Raw genomic sequence first — 18,185 nt, forward strand, 5'->3', positions numbered from 1 at the left:
TGATATATACAATGACCTGAAAGAGCGTCCGCTGCAGGTCTATCTTTTAGTAAAATGAAATATAGGACTGTACAATAATTCAGGAATTAGAGATGTGTATCTGTCTTTGTGTACAAAATAAGTTACAACCTCAACTTGTGATTGCGTCAAAGATCCACGTCGAGGATAATACTTCGAAATGTTTCATCGTATGAATGTATTAACTCTTGTTTTGTTAGAACTGAACATATTATGGCGGGTCATACCCCTATTAGCCACCCACGTGGCATTGTGGCAATGACCAAATGTATACATCTTTCAAAGCAATAAAGCCTATACAAAATGCTCTATACAAATGCATTATTTTGTCTCTGGCAATTGAAACTGTCTTCGTACACTATAGGCTATGCTAATTCTGTTCTGTTTTAAAAACTTGATGTGGAAAAACACCACTGCCCATAGTCACACATCTGTAATTGTATCTTATACTGTACTAGCAGGTCATACTCAGTGGAGTAAGAGAAGAAATGGCCGCCGTGTGATTATAGTGAATTAGCCCTTCGCTAAACCCATACCTCAAAAAGCGATTGTCCAATCCCAATCCAAATGTCCAGTGTTCTTTGCCTGGCTGTTTCGTTGAACACATACACAGCTTAACGTCGGCAAAGTTACACGACTGAGCCACCCAAGGTGATGGCAATAATACTAATCACCGTAGTCTTCCGTGCATTACATGAAAACTCTGGGGAGGGTCTTAGCGAAGGACTAATTGCACTGGAGTCGGACCTTTGCCAGTGCACACAACCAAAGGGATAAAACGTGGTGACACCGATGAAGAAGCAGATCATCTCACACACCGAGTTCAGAAGACCTGACACACAAATGTTCCCTTTGTGAGTTTATCGTTGCAAAATCGTTGCAAAAGTTGGATTCATCCCCTTAAATGATTCCCCTTTTTAAGGGAATTGTGTCTTTCCTTTTCAGAACGGTAGGGTATCCATGAAGATTTTGTCTACGATGGGCGGCGGGGGGACTAGGTCCTCCAGCTTCAGGTAAAAGATTCTCTGGAGGCCTTGGGTGCAGAGGGTCCTTAGCTCGGGGAGCTTGCCCAGGAGACGAGACAGATAGTTGGGCTGGGGGCGGACGCCGGCCTCCGAGCCGCCTCCGTTCGCCACGTGTTCCCTCAAGCAGGTGATCAGATGGCTCTGGAAGTCCTCGACTCGCCTGGGCTCCTTGAGGCCGTGGCGATCTGAGGGATCAAGGGATTCATACAGTGAGAACAGAACGCGTGCTTCGTTTAATATCCATGGCTCACTGTAAATGCCTTTAAAAGGAGTAGTTCGCACACCCAAAAAATGACCGTTTTTGATGACCGGCAGAGTCTCGGTAGGTAGGACTATAGAGTAATAAAAGGATAGAGACCGAACCGGAGCGTTAGCCCCGCCCCCCCGCTATTCATTTCAATAGAAGTTGCTCAGTGGCGTTTTGAAGCACCCGGAAGACTGCCGGAAGTGCAATTATAACTCAATGGCTCGAGTGAGAGGAAGTTTAGCCTAGCCTAGCCCCGGACCTCAGATTTGAGGTAGAAGGCATTTGTAGAATCGGCCTACAGGTCTTTAATAATGGGTTAACACATGAACAGTCACAATGAAACTGAGCTTGTTGCGTGCGTGCGTGTGTGCGTGCGTGTGTGCGTGCGTGCGTGCGTGCGTGCGTGCGTGCGTGCGTGCGTGCGTGCGTGCGTGTGCATGTCCTCACCAGTGATGATGACGAGTGCTGCGAGGCAGGCGAAGGAGGAGAGGTCCAGGTTCATGCGATGGAGACTCTGCGCAAAGTCCATGATGGAGTCGATCCAGTCGCCGAAGCCGCGGATGCACTGCATGCGGTGCAGCACCAGGCCGTTACAGAAGATCAGCTTGTTCTTCTCTGGACTGGACCTAGTATGCAGTACACAGTCGCATGGGGTTAGTATCTGGACTGGACCTAGTATGCAGTAGTACACAGTCGCATGGGGTTAGTATCTGGACTGGACCTAGTATGCAGTACACAGTCGCATGGGGTTAGTATCTGGACTGGACCTAGTATGCAGTACACACACAGTCGCATGGGGTTAGTATCTGGACTGGACCTAGTATGCAGTACACACACAGTCGCATGGGGTTAGTATCTGGACTGGACCTAGTATGCAGTACACACACAGTCGCATGGGGTTAGTATCTGGACTGGACCTAGTATGCAGTACACAGTCGCATGGGGTTAGTATCTGGACTGGACCTAGTATGCAGTAATACACACAGTCACATGGGGTTAGTATCTGGACTGGACCTAGTATGCAGTACACAGTCGCATGGGGTTAGTATCTGGACTGGACCTAGTATGCAGTAGTACACAGTCACATGGGGTTAGTATCTGGACTGGACCTAGTATACAGTACACACACAGTCGCATGGGGTTAGTATCTGGACTGGACCTAGTATGCAGTAGTACACACAGTCGCATGGGGTTAGTATCTGGACTGGACCTAGTATACAGTACACACACAGTCGCATGGGGTTAGTATCTGGACTGGACCTAGTATGCAGTAGTACACACAGTCGCATGGGGTTAGTATCTGGACTGGACCTAGTATACAGTACACACACAGTCGCATGGGGTTAGTATCTGGACTGGACCTAGTATACAGTACACACACAGTCACATGGGGTTAGTATCTGGACTGGACCTAGTATGCAGTACACACACAGTCGCATGGGGTTAGTATCTGGACTGGACCTAGTATACAGTACACACACAGTCACATGGGGTTAGTATCTGGACTGGACCTAGTATACAGTACACACACAGTCGCATGGGGTTAGTATCTGGACTGGACCTAGTATGCAGTACACACACAGTCACATGGGGTTAGTATCTGGACTGGACCTAGTATACAGTACACACACAGTCGCATGGGGTTAGTATCTGGACTGGACCTAGTATGCAGTAGTACACACAGTCGCATGGGGTTAGTATCTGGACTGGACCTAGTATGCAGTACACACACAGTCGCATGGGGTTAGTATCTGGACTGGACCTAGTATGCAGTAGTACACACAGTCGCATGGGGTTAGTATCTGGACTGGACCTAGTATACAGTACACACACAGTCGCATGGGGTTAGTATCTGGACTGGACCTAGTATACAGTACACACACAGTCGCATGGGGTTAGTATCTGGACTGGACCTAGTATACAGTACACACACAGTCGCATGGGGTTAGTATCTGGACTGGACCTAGTATGCAGTAGTACACAGTCACATGGGGTTAGTATCTGGACTGGACCTAGTATGCAGTACACACACAGTCGCATGGGGTTAGTATCTGGACTGGACCTAGTATACAGTACACACACAGTCGCATGGGGTTAGTATCTGGACTGGACCTAGTATGCAGTAGTACACAGTCACATGGGGTTAGTATCTGGACTGGACCTAGTATGCAGTAATACACACAGTCGCATGGGGTTAGTATCTGGACTGGACCTAGTATGCAGTACATACACAGCATGGGGTTAGTATCGATTGCCCCATGATGACCAGTGCTGTAGTCAGGTGGTTTTCAGCCCTTTTCACATCAAGGTCTATTATTTATTCGGCTTTTGAGCCACGGACCACCATTTGATGAGATTTAGCTCCACAATTCCATGCTGTATTGATGTTGGTACCATTAGGTGAGATAACAGGCAAACAAACGTTGACCAAAATAACAATTCTTCTTATGCATTCTCTAATGGTGTAGACTTCTTTAACTGATACAGATGTTTAACAATAATTTAACTCTTGAGAGCATACAATGAAACCAAATGGACCCGTACGGGTCCATTTGGTTTTATTTTATGCTCTCAAGAGTTAAAGCTCTCCATCATTTAACTGCGGACCAACTGGACCACTGGTTGAGAACCACTGCCGTAGTCAGGTCTTTTGTCCAACACGCAATAGTCTGACACCCTACCCCAAAGGCGTGGTGTGCTTGCAGATCTGCTATTTCCAGCTAATGTTCCCCTCAGAATAGGGATTCTTGATGTTCATGTGGTTAAAAAGATAGTTGCTATCACAAGAATTGGCGGTCCCCCTGTATAGTAGCTCTGACCTTTGACCCCCCCCCCCCCCCCCCCCCCCCTGAGCTTTGACCCCCCAATCCAACCCATTGATGCTGAGTGCCAAGCAGGGAGGCATTGGGTCCCATTTTTACAGTCTTTGGTACATATGACCCGGCCGGGGATCGCCGAACCCTCGACCTCCCATTTTCAGTGCGGACACTCTAACCACAAGGCCACTGTCTGGTGTCATTGTGATTGTTGACATGAATGTAGCAGTATATAGTGTTTTTTAACCTGTATGCCAGGCGAAGGATGAAGAGCTCCACAAAGGACGATTCTATCAGCAGCTCCTGGTCTTCTGGGCAGAAGTCTGTGAATCCCGGGATGGTCTCGGCCCATTTCTTCACCACCTCCATGGTTCCTGACAGGAGGTCGTAGAACTGCTGGATGTCACTGGCGTCCTCTTTCTCCGATAGGTCCACATCTATCTCCTTGTACTGAGGAGCAGGCGAGCAGACAACAACCGTTATTCTCGAATATTTCTACTCTCAGATTTCTATAGGGCGTTATACATCTCTCTCACTCTTGCTGGTACGCTTATGTTTATTATTTCCATTTATTTATTTAATTTGTACATATTACGATAACGATGAAAGGACAAAGGTAATAAAAGGAAATTTTGATTATTTAAAAAAGAAAGACATAGCACAATAGCGTCTTACATAATCCTTAACTTGTGTTTGTGTTCAAAAAAGGAGTAGGAAGAATTTTAGTGAAAAACGTATCGGGTCCTACAAATCTGTTACAAATCCTGTTACAAATCACTCATGCCACTTTCCTCCATCCGTTCCACCCAGTTTGCACTCTATTCTTCACCTCTATTCCACACTCCCCATTATTTCAGATAGTTGACCCCAGGTATTTAAACTCCTTCACCTCCTCTGTTCCCTGCATCCTCCTCGTGCCACTGTCCTCTCGTTCACACACACATTATTCTGTCTTACTCCTGCTGACTTTCATTCCTCTACTGTCCATTGCATACCTTCACCTTTCCATATTTAGAGCTCAAATGTTGTAAATACCATTTTGGGGATACATACCACACAGTAACACATCGAAAGCCCATTCATTCTTCCCATATAGAGATTTCCGAAAATATTTATATAACATATTTTAAGCCTGGAACCAAGCCATCCAGGCTGCTCCTGGCGAAGCATGACCATAAAACGTTTGATTCTCTGTCAAAAAAAACATTATAATTTTATGATATACTATATTTACAATTTGTATTGCGGTTTTCAAATATTTCTTGACACAGAATCAAATGTTTTATATATGGTCATGATTCACCACGAGACTATATGGCTTGGTTTCCAGATAGACTTAAAATAATGAATATAAATATTTTCGGAAATCTCTATGGGGAAAAATGAATGGGCTTTAGCTATGTGGCACCAGAAAATGGCTGCAACTGCTATGCTCTATTAACACAGATGATGTTACTGTGCACTGTAGTGTAGTGAGAATAATGTAATGTATTAATAGGCTCAACTAATCTTAACACAGACTACCACCAGCAGTCATCAGACAAAGTCTTGAGCCACGGTCAAGGTCATAATATGTCCCAAATATCTGCTGTACGCTACAGCAGATATTAATAACTCTATAGTCTAAAATACAATAAACATACATAAACAAAGAACATAGACATAGACATGGTCACTGGTCACAAGATCCAGATTATAATAATAAAAATCAGACCCCTCTGGACTGAGTGGTGCTGTGCTGTACTGTACTGTACTGTACTGTACTGTACTGTACTGTACTGTACTGTACTGTACTGTACTGTACTGTACTGTACTGTACTGTACTGTACTGTACTGTACTGTACAAGCCCTTCTCCCTGGCCTCTGTGTGTGTGCGTGCGTGCGTTTGTGCGTGCGTGCGTGCGTGTGTGTTAGGCTGTGCAACAGTGACACTTGGTCAACAACAAACACTATTTCCGTAGAGACAGACACAGCTATAGAGCGTCGCAGTGCGCTACCTGTCGTTTTCTTCTTCTTTCTAATTCTTTGTTCGGCCCAAAAAATGTTGTTTGTTGTCGTGATTTGTCACGACAAGAGTTGGCTTTGTACGACACTTAAAAGGTCTTTAAATAAATACTTCTTGAAATGTCTATGAGGAAAATGAACGGAGAATAATTTCCTGGGCCCTGGTAGGGGGCGGGACTGCGACGCTCTATAAGACACACACACACACACACACACACACACACATAGCTGTCTATAGGAGTGCCTAGCCTAGCACGGCACCACTCAACAAGTGCAACGCTCAGCCTTAATACCTTGGAGTAGTCCAGCTTGCCTAGGGAGGGGTTTGACTCCAGATGCCCTCTGACTAGGGAGGTGATGATGTTGACGGGAGGTGTGATGGAGGATGCCTCGGCAGCCGCCCCCGTCTTGGGTTTAGAGGGCAGGCGGCCGCGGCGACCTTTGAGGCTGTCGGTACGTACGACTGGAGAGGAGGAAGAAAAAAAAAGAGAGATGGTGAACTCAACACTCACTCACGTGGCTCCCTATACTGTACTGTACCCCCTCGGACTTTAAAAACAGCCCCTCGCTCGGCTCGATTTCAATTCCTCGTTTTCTCTATACAGCTGGCGCGGTTTCACGTGTCTGTCATCCCCGGTGTTTGGTTTTCAACGTGACAAAACCACACAGTTCCGTGTCTTGCATTGCTCCCTGAAAGGAGGTGTGTCTGTCTGCGGCGTGGGTATAATTACCTTCTTTAACCATCCCCACCACGAGGCACTTCTGGAAGCGGCAGAACTGGCAGCGGTTCCTCCGCCTCTTGTCCACCGGACAGTCTTTGTTGGCGAGGCAGACGTATTTGGCGTTTTTCTGCACCGTTCGCTGTCGGACAGAGGAACTACGTTAGAGGGTATAAGCACCGTAGAACTTAATGTGTGAATAACATGGTAAATGGTGCATTTATATAGCGCCTTTATCCAAGGCGCTTTACATAGATTGTGCATCAATTGACACATTCATACACACATTCATACACACATTCATTCACACATTCATACACCGATGGCGGCGGAAACCATACAAGGCACCAACCAGCACATCAGGAGCAATTAGGGGTTCAGAGTCTTGCTCAAGGACACTTCGACACTAACTCTGGGGGAGCCCACAGGGTTCAAACTGGCAACCTTGCGGTTGCCATCCAGCCACTCTACCCCTGAGCCACCGCCGCCCCCAATGAGGACATTATGTTGTGTCCTCTACAGGGGGCTATAGAAAATAACAAAATGTATATACAGTTACAGTATATATTTTGACAATACATATATTTTTCAATTAAGGTTTGGGCCAATTCAACCACTTTCAAACCGCAGCACATGTTATTATTTTCTGAAATTCTGTTTCAGCTTCACCCCGCTGATGGCTGCTCAGATGGTTATGTTGAGCAATGGAGAGACAGCGGCTATTTGGGGGTCCTTGGCATGGGAAGGTTTGGGAACCCCTGACCTAGTGGCCTCTAAAATGACATGGCTTCTGTGCTGCTTTTGTACCTTAAAGAGGGGGTGCCATAGTTTTTTTTACCATACCTTTTTATGTTTTGTATGTGTCTATGGAGTTAACAGTACTCGAATAGACCCCCAGGTGTGGTTATTATAATGTGCAAATATGTCTTCTCTCTGCGTATTTTTGGTTTCTTCCTGGAAGCTGAAAGCCTTTGAGTCAAAAGGCCCAAATTTAAAAAAAATACACCGCTTTAGTGACACACTAAAATCAGCAAGCTTCCCCTATGCTTCTGCAAAAGCTTGCCTCCATGTTGTTTCCTCTCAAGACACACACACCCCAGAGCCGGTCTATGGTTTTGTATACCTTAACGAAGCCTTTGCAGCCCTCACAGGTGTTTTGTATACCTTAACGAAGCCTTTGCAGCCCTCACAGGTGTTTTGTATACCTTAACGAAGCCTTTGAAGCCCTCACAGGTGTTTTGTATATCTTAACGAAGCCTAATTTTCAGCCCTCGCAGGTGTTTTGTATACCTTAAAGAAGCCTTTGCAGCCCTCGCAGGTGCGGACGCCGTAGTGCTGACAGGAGGCGTTGTCCCCGCAGACGGCGCAACGGCCCTCGGGGGCCATCTGGCCGCAGGCCTTGGGCGACCCCATGCACCCCTCCAGCTCCAGAGACCCCTGGTCCAGGCAGAGAGGCGGGCAGTGGAGAGGCGAGACGTGCTGAGGAGACGCAAAGAAGGGGTCCTCCTCGACCCCCGGTTGCTGCTGCTGAAAGTCCTGGCCGGGCAGACCCCCCTGCAGGGGAGAGTGCTGGTCCGCCGTCGGGGTGCTGAAGGTGAAGAACGAGAGCTGCTGGGCCAAGGTGGCCTTGTCGGCGGCCCAGGGCGGGGGAGCCGGAGAGTAGGGGCCGAACGGGGAGTCCCAGGAGGCGGGCGCGGGCTGCGTCTGAAAGCCCGACGCGGCGGTGGGAGAGGAGGCGAGGCCAGTGGCCGACACCGGGCTGCCGTAGTAGTCGGAGCCGCAGGAGGACAGCGTCTCGTCCAGGTAGCTGAGCGCGAAGGAGCCCGGGTAGCAGCCGTACACCTGCAGGTCGTCCAGCTTGAAGGGCTGGTGCTGCGGACTGCAGCCGCCGGCTCCTCCGGTGCACTGGTTGGAAGGGGCGCCCGCGCCCATGCCAGCGCCCGCGGGGCCGATCTTGCAGGAGTAGGCGTCGAACTCGCCCACATAGCCACCGTCCACCAAGGTATTGATGCTTGGCAGCGGAGACGCAGACAGCTGCAGGTCCTTTTGGCCCGCCAGGTCCATTACCAATTTCACATTGAGGTCAGGGTTTGAGAAGTCTGAGCTTAAGTAGCTGTCATGGGACAACATTCCGTATTGGGTTTGTATGCAGGGCATTGCTGGAAAAGAGAAGAAGGACAGTGAGAATTAACAACTGGAACTAGATTGACGGCTGGGGTGATTAGTTTAAGGACTTATTCATATCAGTATATTGTTATGCAACACACCCACTCAAACTGTATAGAGGGTATGCCTGTACGCATATAAAGTGAGTGGGAAATCGAGTGGCAAGGTGAGTTTAATGTTGTTTAATGCAATCAGATACTGGAGAATCTGACTTTTCTGTTTGGATGTATGGGCTGTCGAGGCCAGAAAGTAGTTTATTGCCACTCAGTATAGGCGTTCCCGCATAACTTCCGTGTGTGAAGATGATGTCACGCGCCCTCTATAGGCTATATACTTAGTTGTAGGCTACAGCAAATTGTGAGGGGGGAAAAGCGATATAAAAGCTCACTACGCGTCATGTTGCGATGTACAAGCTCACAATGCGAGCTTGTAGATCAGCTGTTTTCTTTTTTTAAACTTGTGAAAGGGGACATTCTGCACAATGAGTAGGCTACTTTTACTTCTGGGGATATTTTGATACTTTTGTACTTTTACATTTTGAATATGGGACTTCTACTTGTAACTACTTCTACTTTGATATACTTTAAGCCATTTTGGGCGGGAACCCCTTTTGGTGTTAGCATTATGTTATGCTTTAGCTATTGAAAAATAGCAGGTCTACAAGCTCATAGCGCGCCACCGAGTGGCGCGCTACGAGCTTGTAGGTCTGCTATTTTTGAAAAATCGAAGAACGACTGACATAGAAACATAGCTTTTTCAGAAAACTGTTAGGATGTAGAATACATTTTTAGAATCGTTCCCAGGTCAAAATGGGTTAATACATTTTAAACTTGTGAAAGGGGACATTCTGCACAATGAGTAGACTTCTACTTGTAACTACTTCTACTTGATATACTTTAACTCGAGTAAAGAAATGTAGTATTTTTACTAGCACTGTCTGTCAGAAGGCCTGCAGGGGAGCTGCCTGGCCCACATTACTGTTATTGAATGTCTTGAAAAAGCCCCTTGGCTTCAGAACAGAACAGAACAGAACAGAACAGAACAGAACAGGGCAACCCTCTGTCACAAGGAGGACGGGCTGCACCGTCCAGAGGGCACAATATTGGGTTTCAGCAGTGGCGTGCACAGACATTTAGAGGGGCAGGTGCTCAAGTTAAAAAAGGGCACCTTGTGCAGCGCGTGGAACCGGCCGGTTGCCTTAATCCATTTTGGGCGGGAACCCCTTTTGGTGTTAGCATTATGTTATGCTTTAGCTATTGAAAAATAGCAGATCTACAAGCTCATAGCGCGCCACCGAGTGGCGCGCTATGAGCTTGTAGGTCTGCTATTTTTGAAAAATCAAAAAAAAAAAAGAGAAAAAAATGTTTGTTTTTTTTTCGTTTTTTTTTTTCAAAAGGGCACATTGCCAAAAGGGCAGGGGGTGCTCTAGCACCCCCTAGTGTCTATCTGTGCACGCCACTGTACACCGTGACCAGCCAGTGGTTCCCAAAGTGGGGCTGCGGGCGGGGACCCCCCCAGGGGTCCTCCAGGGAGTTGCAGGGGGTCCCCATGCAGCTAAATGATAGTTTGGAAGTTAGAACCCTTATGGGAGAGAGTTACAGACCTTATGGGTCTGTAACTCTGAGAGTGTACAAATGGGTCCATTTGGTTCCATCAGGGTCCATTTAGTTCCATTTGTACACACTCAGACAATATAAATTGGGGTCCCAGAGATAGAAATGCCATTAAATGGGGGTAGACTGTAGACTGTAGACTGTAGACTAATATGAATGTCAAACTGGGGCTCCTTGAAATTAAGAAGTTGAGAATCACTGCCGTAAATCACTGCAGTAAAAAAAAGTCCCTGGAATATCTTTTCAAATAGGGGGTCCGCAAGCTAATTAGTGTCAATTTGGGGGTCCTTGACATGAAAAAGGTTGGGAACCACTGTACTAGCCTATAGCTGCTAAAGCAGGGGAATACTGTGGTATAGAATGTGCTGAGAAGCCAATGCATGAATGTAGGTCAATGCTTTATACTGTATGATTGAGACTGTCCTTTTCTTTATCTGATATATACCATCATATAGAAGAACTATGAATTGGTCCATATCGTTCATTGATAAGTTATAAAAATATTCAATGAAATAAGCCCTGTTCTTTTTTTTCTGCTGTAGTTTCTGCTGGGCTCACAAATATTAGTTTTTATCCCACGATTTTGTAACCCATTTTTCACCCCTGTGTCAATTATCTAGTGTGATCCTGGGCTCTACACACCCTCCGCCAACCTAGTCCCCATATATGGGGGACATGGGGAGAGCAACGGACTTGAACTCATGCTTCCTTCATGCATGAGTGTCCAAGTTGCTCCTTTGCACCTGACAGGGGGGAGTTTCCCTGGTTGGACGTAGCGCGTGGAAGGAACACGTTATTCCAACCAGTTCCTTTCCCCTCCATCAGGCGCCCCGGCTGGCCAGGGGGAGGCGGTATAGAGACCAGTTCCTTTCCCCTCCATCAGGCGCCCCGGCTGGCCAGGGGGAGGTAGTTTAGAGACCAGTTCCTTTCCCCTCCATCAGGCGCCCCGGCTGGCCAGGGGGAGGCAGTTTAGAGACCAAGATTACTGCATGTTTTTTGTGAGGGTACCTACCCTATAGGGGACACGGGGAGAACATGCAAACTCCACACAGAAAGGCCCTTTTGCCAACCCCGCCTCGGGTATATGGGCACTGATGACGCGGAGGAGGAAACACAGCGCCAGCACCCACAGCGTCCCGAGCGGGAATCGAACCCAGGACCTTCTAGCTGTGAGGCGACAGCACTACCAACTGTGCCACCGTGCACCACACATATTAGTTTTAAGCTCTGAACTGGGCAACCATGCACCTATACCAGGATAAAGTATATATGCCCATCTGATGAAGACAATATAGGACATTTGCAAACACATACCTGGTCATTTGAGGGGTTATTATGCTTGCTACCCAAATCTAATACTAGCCTATATAATATAACCCAGATAATAGCTATACCTGCCATGCAACCTTCATAGATATTGCATAATGTTGTAGGTTATTGTGGCTTAAAAACACCTTTGCTTTAGTTTTATGCACAGCACACATTATTAGACAATACAAAAAGTATCTAGCTACAGACAGTTGAATATGCTAAAGAACAATGCTGCAATATCACATATAAACAACAAAATAAAATTCTACTGTGAAACACCCAGCTGTCCAATCTTGCAACATTAGATGTTGCATTCAACATACAGGTATACATGTCTTGCCATATATGGGTCTGGATTATAATAATGACAATAAAACAAAGCCTGAATCTTTAACAGTAGCACCACTAGCAGCAGTTTGTAAACACATCACAATGATTGAAGTCATTCCATTATAACAAAAAATACCTATAATTTTCCACCAACCTGATTGATAACTTTAAAATATCCGGACTTCGCAGGTAAAATGTGTCTTTAGTTTATTCCACCACGCGAGAGGAACACATGAACGTAAAGGCTGTATTAACCTCTGGCCAGAGGCTGTTGCTCACTCACTCACTCACACTGTCACACACACACTGTCACTGTCACACACACTGTTGTCACACACACTCACAGCGCAGAGACATCTAACGGTAAGTAACACACCCACCGCCATGCGCTCTGCTTTATTATGGTGATCCCCGCGCCGAATGGGCGCGTCTTAGCGCCATATATGGTGAGGTGGGCGGTGGACACCCGGTGGAACCCGGTGGAAACTTTCCGGAGCGCCAGCCAATGGGCGCCGCGTACGCACGGACGTTATTCTTCCGTTTGACGCACGCGGCGCACGGGATTCCATTGACGCAGGCAATAAAGGGGGCGTGTCGCGTGTACAGTGTGTGTGTGCGTGTGTGTGTCTTCTATATTTAGACTCACAATGAAAACGTTGGACACGTGGGGCTATTGCCGACTGAATTACTCTATAAATACACTGCCTAATCTGCGCATGGCATTGTATGACTGGAAATATGATTATGAGTTGGTTACGTGCAGTGAGTTGTGTAAAGTATGAGTACATTTACTCAATACTGTACTTATTTGAGTACTGTCTATTACTTACTGTAGTAGGCTAGCCTAGATTGTTACTCCATATAGCTACATCAGTGGTTCCCAAAGTGGGGTCCAGGGACCCCCAGGGGTCCTTGCAGGCAGTTCCAGGGGGTCCCCAGCTAAATGATAGTTATGGACCCATATGGGTCTGGTCCCAGAGATGGAAATGGGGGACCCTAATTCACGTCAAACCCAGGGGTTCCTTGAAATAAAAATGGTTGAAAATCACTGCTATAGAACCGTGAAAATCTTCTCTTATATGGGGGGTCCTTGACATATATTTTCAAATGGGGGTCCGCGGGCTAATTCGTGTCAATTTGGGGGGTCCTTGTCACGGAAAAGCTTGGGAACCTGCCTACTGTACATCTCAGAGGCAATTGTGCTTTCACTTTACAATTAGTATATGAAAGCTTTTGGTAGGCTACTATAGTTACTTTGTAGATGATTATTATTATTACAAAACATACATGAATCACTTCAGCCCTGTCCATTTCAGCCATTTGTGAAAATAGCCAATCTACAAGCTCACAATGGGCACACTTTAGATTCCATGCGTGGACAGAAGAAGCTGTGTTTTGCGTAATTTACGAGTTTTCAGACAGCTGGTGCTGGAAAAGAAGCTCCACCCACGCGGCAGATTGCTGCGTCGGCCAGATTCCCGGAAAAGCAGCTTTGCCCCAGCGGCATTCTGCCAAAACTCGGAAATGACGCAAAACACAGCTTCCTTTGGTCACGCATGGAAGTTCAAGTGTGCCCAGGCTGAATGCCTCCCTCCATCGGTGTCCTGCAATGCGTTGAGAGGGTTGTAGGGATATTTCATCCATCCATGATCGATTTCATCCATCCATCTTCATCAAGCGCTTATCCGTAGTCGGGTCGCGGGGGCAACAGCTCCACCAGAGAGCTCCAGACTTCCCCTCTCCAGAGCAACATTAGTGACTTCCTCCTGGGGGATCCCGAGGCATTCCAAGGCCAGTGAGTCGATGTGTTTCCTCCATCTCATCCTTGGTCTGCCCCCGGGGTCTCCTCCCAGTGGGGCGTGCCTCGAGGACCTAAGGGAGATGCCAGCTAACCTGACTCCGCCAGATGGGGCAGCAGAGAGTACACTGGGTTCCCCCCTCCTGCTCCCATCTGGGAACTCTCAGGCAGACTTGATGCTCCGGCCACCAAACGGCCTGGCCAATCAGCGGCAGCTAGAGGCGGGATCAAGGCAGCACTCTGTACTGTACTCTCTGCTGCCCCATCTGGCGTAGTCAGGTTAGATGCCAGCCACCCGTCGAAGAAAACAAATTTTGTCCGCTTGTACCTTATTCTTTCGGTCATGACCCACGCGGCATGACCATATAGGTGAGAGTAGGAACGACGATTGCTCGGTGTAGACAGCGAGCAATGTGAGTATTTTGAGTGGATGAAACAATGGATGAATGCAGTCTGATGCACTGAAAGCATCAACAGAAAGAAAAACGTCAGACTTTTCCTCATGAAGGATAAAAAACAAAAGCAGTAGGCCTTCTCTCTCTCTCTCCCTTAAACACACACATGCGCACACACACACACACACGCGCCACACGCGTGCGCACACAGATGGCAGTGGCTCGGGGCGAGAGTGGCTGGTAGAGCAGCTGGAAGGGAACCGCAAGGTCCCCAGAGTTAGTAGTGTCGAAGTGTCCTTGAGCAAGACGCTGAACCCCCTAATTGCTCCCGATGTGCAGGTTGGTGCATTGCATGGTCTCCTCCGCCACCATCGGTGTATGAATGTGTGTGTGAATGTAATGCACAATCTATGTAAAGCGCCTGTGAAACCCACACACCACCGGGTTGTGCATACATACTGTATGTCCCTTGTTCACATTTCTCTCCCTCCCTACACTAGGCTACAGTATGTCACGTTGCACTGTCACCAGGCCAGCGGCACTCTATCAATGTCAGTCATTCACAGCTGCTGCTGCTGCGGTCTTCCATTTGTCAGCAAAAGAAAAATACACTAGTTAATACCCCCTTATGTAATGACTTCCTCACTACTAACAACAAGAAGAGACACGTCTTGCATGCATTCTCTCTCGGGAACTGGACGTACATGTGCTAAGTGGCTTCTAATTTCTTCTTGGCTTTCAAGGAGAGATGGGTTTCACTCACATGGGGCGAGGAGTTCGTTCGTTAACCGGTGACTGGATTCAATGTGACTAGATTTGCCTAGCCAGCTGGACACCATGGTGGCATGCTTACGCTTTCACTGCCATGCATGATGATGTTCATGTGGTAAATCCATATTTATATCAGCCTGCCCTCCACCAGCAGGGAGAGGTCTGCATTTCTAAGATTGCATTTGGCCAAAGCTGAGCCGGATGACGAGACGCAGCTGCTGCCTCACTGGCAGCGGTCTGGTGGATAAAACAAGTGCCTGCGGTCTCTCCGAGGCTATCTGGTGGAAGAAGAAGCACTCACATTTCTTTTTTATACTGGAGTAAAAGTTAATCTACGAATAAAATAAAATAAAAGTCTTCTGAAAGAATATAATTATATTCAAAGATTTGTGCCACATTTTCACGATTTTTAAAAAATAGCAGACCTACAAGTTCATAGCGTGCCACTCGGTGGCGCGCTATGAGCTTGTAGATCTGCTGTTTTTCAATAGCTAAAGTATAACATAATGCTTTAAAACACCAAAAGGGGTTCCCGCCCAAAATGGGTTAAGTATCAATACCACTAATGTAGAAATAGTCAGTTAGTTGCAAGTGAAAGTTTGGTATGCAAAATGTACTTTGAGTAAAAGTACGAAAGTATTCGTATTAAAATATAGCTAATTACTGAAAGCAAAAGGTGCTCGTCATGCAGAATGTCCCATTTCACAAGTTGACAAATGTCTAAAAATGCTTTGAAAATAGCAGATCTACAAGCTCACAATGTGTCGCCTTTGGACACTTAGGCTTGTAGATCGGTACACATGACACATCGAGAGAGTGAGATGCGATCTTGATTTGTATTATAAGTTTGATTAAAGGTATATTCAGTGATTTGACTTAATTCAAATATCACTTATTTTTTCTTTTTTTCTGGATAATCCTCCCTACTATAGAGTGTGCTGACCATATAAGGAAATCCTCCCTGTCCCCAGTGAGCCCCTGGGGTCAAAAAACCCTAGTTTCAGTTTTGGTGGCGGGTGGCAAAACTTTCATCCAATCAGGATGAGAGGGGCCTTCCTCCAATCATGATCGAGTGGGGGCGGGCCTTGGTGCACATACTTCTCCCCACTGTAGAGCGTGCATGTGCACATTTTGTTACCGGGGCGGACTGGGTGGTTTTCCAAATCACCCAAATCACTGAATGCTCCTTTAAATAACAATTCAGAACACCACATTTAGGCACGCGCTGGCCTAGTGGTCCAGGGCAGGTGCATGCCACATATAGGCTCTGGCCTGACAGCGCGCCGCGTGTTCGAGTCCCGTTCACGACGACCTTTGCTGCGTGTCTCTCCCTGTCTCTTCCTCCCTCTCTGTCTGTCTGTCTTCACTGCGACTATCAATAAAAATGCACAAAAGCCAAAAACAAATCTCAGAACACACACATTTCAAGAAAACATGATTTACTGCCACAAAGGAGGTTGGCCAACAACACATTCTGGAGCTATTGATTGAAACAGTTTACTAAAAAAAAGCCCTGCTGTGCTCGCAAGATGTCAAATTGTGCTAAGATTGTAAATAAACAGGTGAACGAACGGAACGATTTTGCAGTGATTATGCTGTTCTCCGACTGAACATTCAGATCTAGCATTCTGACTGAGAGATTCAGGGATTGCCAAAAGCACTTTACTGACTAGTTGCACTTTATCAAGGGAATGTGTGCAATATCTCTGTTTTGTGTATGTTGGGTGTTTCATGGTGTTTTTTCCTTTTCGTATGTGAACGTGTCTGTTATTTGTATGCAGCTGTGACTCTGTCTCCAAGACACATTTCTCCCAAGGGAGACAAATAAAGACAACCTTGAACCTTGAACCTTGATTAATTGATATTTTTTTCAAATCAAAATGTGTTCCAAACTATTATAAACATGCTAGTGTGATTCAGCCACTCTTACCCCACTTGTACCCTATAACGTAGGCTACCTATTCTGGGGCAAATCATTCTGAAAATAGCAGACCTCCCCAAAGACAGCTCCTTACACAGCCTATAGTGCAGTGCTTCTCAAACGTATTCATGTCAAGGACCCCCAAATTGACAATGGCCCGCGGACCCCCATTTGAAACGATACACCAAGGACCCCCCCTGAGAGATATATCAGTGAATCTCAACCATCTTAATTTGAAGGACCCCCGGTTTGATATGCATGAGGCCTCGGACCCCCATTTGATACCATTTTGATCTCTGTTAATTTAACACTGAGAATGTACAAACGGAACCAAATATGGACCCACTCGCGGCCGGGCGAGTCCATCAGAGTTAGACACATAGGGCAGTATTATGCGTGTCTTAAGTACCAGGTCTTATTACTTAACTTAAGACCTGGAGGCGTGATCAATGCCATTTGGCTATTCTGAGTGGCCAAACAGCATTGACCACGCCTCCAGGTCTTAAGTTAAGTAATAAGACCTGGTACTTAAGACACGCATAATACTGCCCTAGGGTCAATTTGGTTCCTAACATTCAATTTGACCCCTGGGGCTAAATTTATATTATTTGCTCAGTGACACAACCGGTGGAACAGCCTGGGCAGCCAGACAACTCGAAGGACAGAGAGAGGCATGACACCGGACAAGTCTTGCCTCTTGGCCATTTGGCCTGTCTGCAAAACACTGAACCATCTGCGGGTCGGCGAAAGGACGCTGCTAAGGCGTCCATGAAGAAATGGACATTAATATCTTCTGATGGACGTGTGTGCGGTTAACACCAAACTATGGAGATGTACTGCAGATGACCTGGATGAGCCGAATGCTGCTTTTCTTTTTCTTTTTTATATATTTTTTATCCCACGATTTTGTAACCCATTTTTCACCCGTGTGTCAATTATCTAATGTGATCCTGGGCTCTAACACACCCTCCGCCAACCTACTCCCCATATATGGGGGACATGGGGAGAGCAACGGACTTGAACTCGTGCTTCCTTCATGCCTGAGTGTCCA

At 46.7% G+C, this 18,185-nt stretch overlaps 1 protein-coding gene across 2 annotated transcripts; it reads right to left on the minus strand.

The window, feature by feature from the left end:
* Nucleotides 1-441: 441 nt before the first annotated feature.
* Nucleotides 442-12,571, minus strand: LOC306929645 (putative nuclear hormone receptor HR38). 2 transcript variants are annotated; one of them, XM_079510257.1, is made up of 7 exons: nt 12,404-12,571; nt 8,120-8,988; nt 6,842-6,971; nt 6,404-6,573; nt 4,354-4,556; nt 1,738-1,916; nt 442-1,228 (listed from the first exon to the last, which is right to left on the minus strand). In XM_079510257.1, exons 2-7 carry the CDS (start codon nt 8,984-8,986, stop codon nt 960-962), a joined length of 1,818 nt encoding a protein of 605 aa, XP_079366383.1. In that variant the 5' UTR covers nt 8,987-8,988; nt 12,404-12,571; the 3' UTR covers nt 442-959. The 2 variants fall into 2 exon arrangements, with proteins under 2 accessions (XP_079366383.1, XP_079366382.1); XM_079510256.1 differs by lacking the exon at nt 12,404-12,571 and having other exon boundaries at nt 8,120-9,094.
* Nucleotides 12,572-18,185: the final 5,614 nt, after the last annotated feature.

This window comes from Electrona antarctica (assembly GCF_951216825.1).
Source record: "Electrona antarctica genome assembly, chromosome: 9".
Classification (NCBI taxonomy): Eukaryota; Metazoa; Chordata; class Actinopteri; order Myctophiformes; family Myctophidae; genus Electrona; species Electrona antarctica.